Below are 2,519 nucleotides of genomic sequence, written 5' to 3'. Positions count from 1 at the left end.
TTTTTGTATTTTCAACAAAATAAAAGTATTTTTACTATTTTGTAAGAAATATATAACAAATAACATAAATTGTAAAGCTTCTTAAGACATGTAAATAACCTTAATTTCATTGTAGGTAAAAATACTTTCTGTATATTGTAATAAATGAGACAATGGTAAATTGAAAGACCAAAATGTTAGCTGAAGAATTTTACATATTCTTCTATGTGTCATTTCTTTCACATATTCCTTCAAATTTTCAAATATTTTAGATACTATATTAATTCATTATTTTTTAATATAATAGTATGCTAATACATTTTTAATACATTGCTAGTATAATAGCACTTAATTTATTGAAAATACAACGAAAACAATAAAATTATTGTAAAATTAAATATTAAAACTTTTAGTTGAATTCCCAATATTTTTTTATACGCAATTTCGATGTATAAGAAGGAGCTGTGTGCTATAATAAGCACAAATATAATTGCATTCATTATATCTTAACAAAGATTATAACAAAGACAATATTTAAAAGTAGTATACATATACACACATTAATAACAATGTTATTAGTTCAATTTGTATAGGTTGCATTAAAGTATTCTAAACTTAGTGAAATATACTTACGTTTATAATGAAGTATTACAATTCTTGGTACAATGTATCAAAATTGCATCGAATAGCACCAATTCAAACTGTTTATAGACATATTACACAGTATTGATGAGTTGTATTCACAAACATAAGCATTAGTAAAAAATGACATTAAATTATTTCTAAATGGTTCAAAACTTTAACTATTTTAATTCATTCCTGAAGAACCACGTGGAAAAATAAAATACACGAAATGTTCACAGTTAATCCTACAGTTTAGTGAAAATCTTACATGATATTACACTACAAAAACCATAGACTAAATAACAATAAAGATAGATGATCAAACATCACTATGCTTTTTTAAATTACTAACAGTTATTGTAATGATACGTTATGTTCTAACATTGACTAGGAAAAATGAAGCGAGTTTTTCCTCGTCTCACCTACGTTTATAAACTACACATAGAAAGGTAATCTCTTACTATAGTTTTACGCGCATATTTTTAAATCTACAAAATGTTAAATTTTAGTGACGTAGAATTAAAAACTTTTTCGTTGAAATAATACATTTCAAATTCGATTACGAGTACAAATATAACAAATTCTTTCCATTCAAAACATTATAAATTAAATAATAAGTTCTTTTACAAATCCCCATCAATCTTTATAATTATATTGTAATATTAAAAATTTTACTTGAGATGTAATTTTAACATTAAAAGTTTAATGCGAAATTAATGATATTCCAAATTTAAATTTCTTTTTGCATCTACATATTCATTTCCTTGTTCTAGTTTTCTTTTTTTTAATAGTTCTTTTGGATGTGAAGGAGTCTTCTATTCAATAATCTATCTATAAATTCCTGTCTATATAATAAATACCAAGAAAATATTTATAATGTAATATTATTGTATTAACTGACGGACTGTTGCTACTAACTTTTCCTTTTCAGAAGTTATTGTGCTTGTACATCTAATGGCTCTTGGTTAGTTTTTTCAAAACTAAGAATAAATAGTGTGAGGTTATATTGAATAAAAATGATTTATTTTGATAAAAATACTTTCTGTAACATTTCCCAAGTACTGTTCACATTAATTTCTTCTAACAATACTACTTCTTTTCTTCCCTCAGTATCCATGATTGTTTACGTAATTATGAGACTATATGAAGCAACATGATTGGCAGTTGGAGATATAACCAACAAGAAAGGAAACTTTTCATAGTTTTAGAGTTAAGAAAACAAAAATTGAATATTTGGTTTTTTCTAAGTTGAATTTTGATTACGTTATGATAAATTCTTTCTTTAGGCTAATGAGCCACACGTGGATTGGTTAAATAAATTTTTTTGAAAAATGGAGAAAGAATCATGTTCCTTCTTTTTCGAAATAATAATCTAATATCATTAAATTTATTAAAACTAAAGAACAGACTTACCATATCTATGCACAAAATAATCTGTATTGTAATTATTTAATACTTGTAAAATTGTGATCTGAATGTACGTATATATATATAATAGAATACTTTGAATTTGTTCGTAGTCATTGTTTAATAAACATATGCAAAAATTATAAAATAAGGAAAAATGAAATCAACCAATCAAGTTACTACACTTATTCCCTATGTTCCTTCCATCCTTTAATCTTGGTTGTATGAACCTACAAAATTCGTAACTAGAACGATTAATAATACTTATATATAAGAATAGCGTGAAGGCTGGTGTTTACATTTATGAAGTGTATTTTGTGATATAAAGTAATTTTGTATTTTGTAATATCCGCTGATTAAATATATAACTTGTACCAGATTTATAATATGTAAAAGCGTTCAAAAGTTTACAAGAGTAAGATAAAATGAATTTAATAATTGCTTTAAAATTTTATATTACTCGAATGACAGAAGACAGTGGTCCTGGTATGAAGGCTCTTTTGATGGAT

At 24.5% G+C, this 2,519-nt stretch overlaps 2 protein-coding genes across 2 annotated transcripts in view; one reads left to right on the top strand and one right to left on the bottom strand.

Annotated features, from left to right (window-relative positions):
• The window catches only part of LOC108572030 (zinc transporter 1), a 16,503-nt gene extending 15,834 nt beyond the window's left edge, over positions 1-669 (bottom strand). The window contains exon 1 of the mRNA XM_017934210.1: positions 613-669. The gene's annotated coding sequence lies outside the window, so the exon portion shown is untranslated. The remainder of the gene's footprint in view (positions 1-612) is intronic.
• A 1,766-nt stretch (positions 670-2,435) lies between these two features.
• LOC108571929 (vacuolar protein sorting-associated protein 45) overlaps positions 2,436-2,519 on the top strand; it is a gene marked incomplete at its 3' end in the record, with an annotated part of 5,671 nt that continues 5,587 nt past the window's right edge. Inside the window, exon 1 of the mRNA XM_017934087.1 lies at positions 2,436-2,496. Within this exon, the coding sequence (XP_017789576.1) occupies positions 2,436-2,496 (61 nt within the window). The remainder of the gene's footprint in view (positions 2,497-2,519) is intronic.

This window comes from Habropoda laboriosa, unplaced genomic scaffold (genome assembly GCF_001263275.1).
Source record: "Habropoda laboriosa isolate 0110345459 unplaced genomic scaffold, ASM126327v1 scaffold67, whole genome shotgun sequence".
NCBI lineage: Eukaryota > Metazoa > Arthropoda > Insecta > Hymenoptera > Apidae > Habropoda > Habropoda laboriosa.
This window is presented reverse-complemented; position numbering and strand designations above follow the sequence as displayed.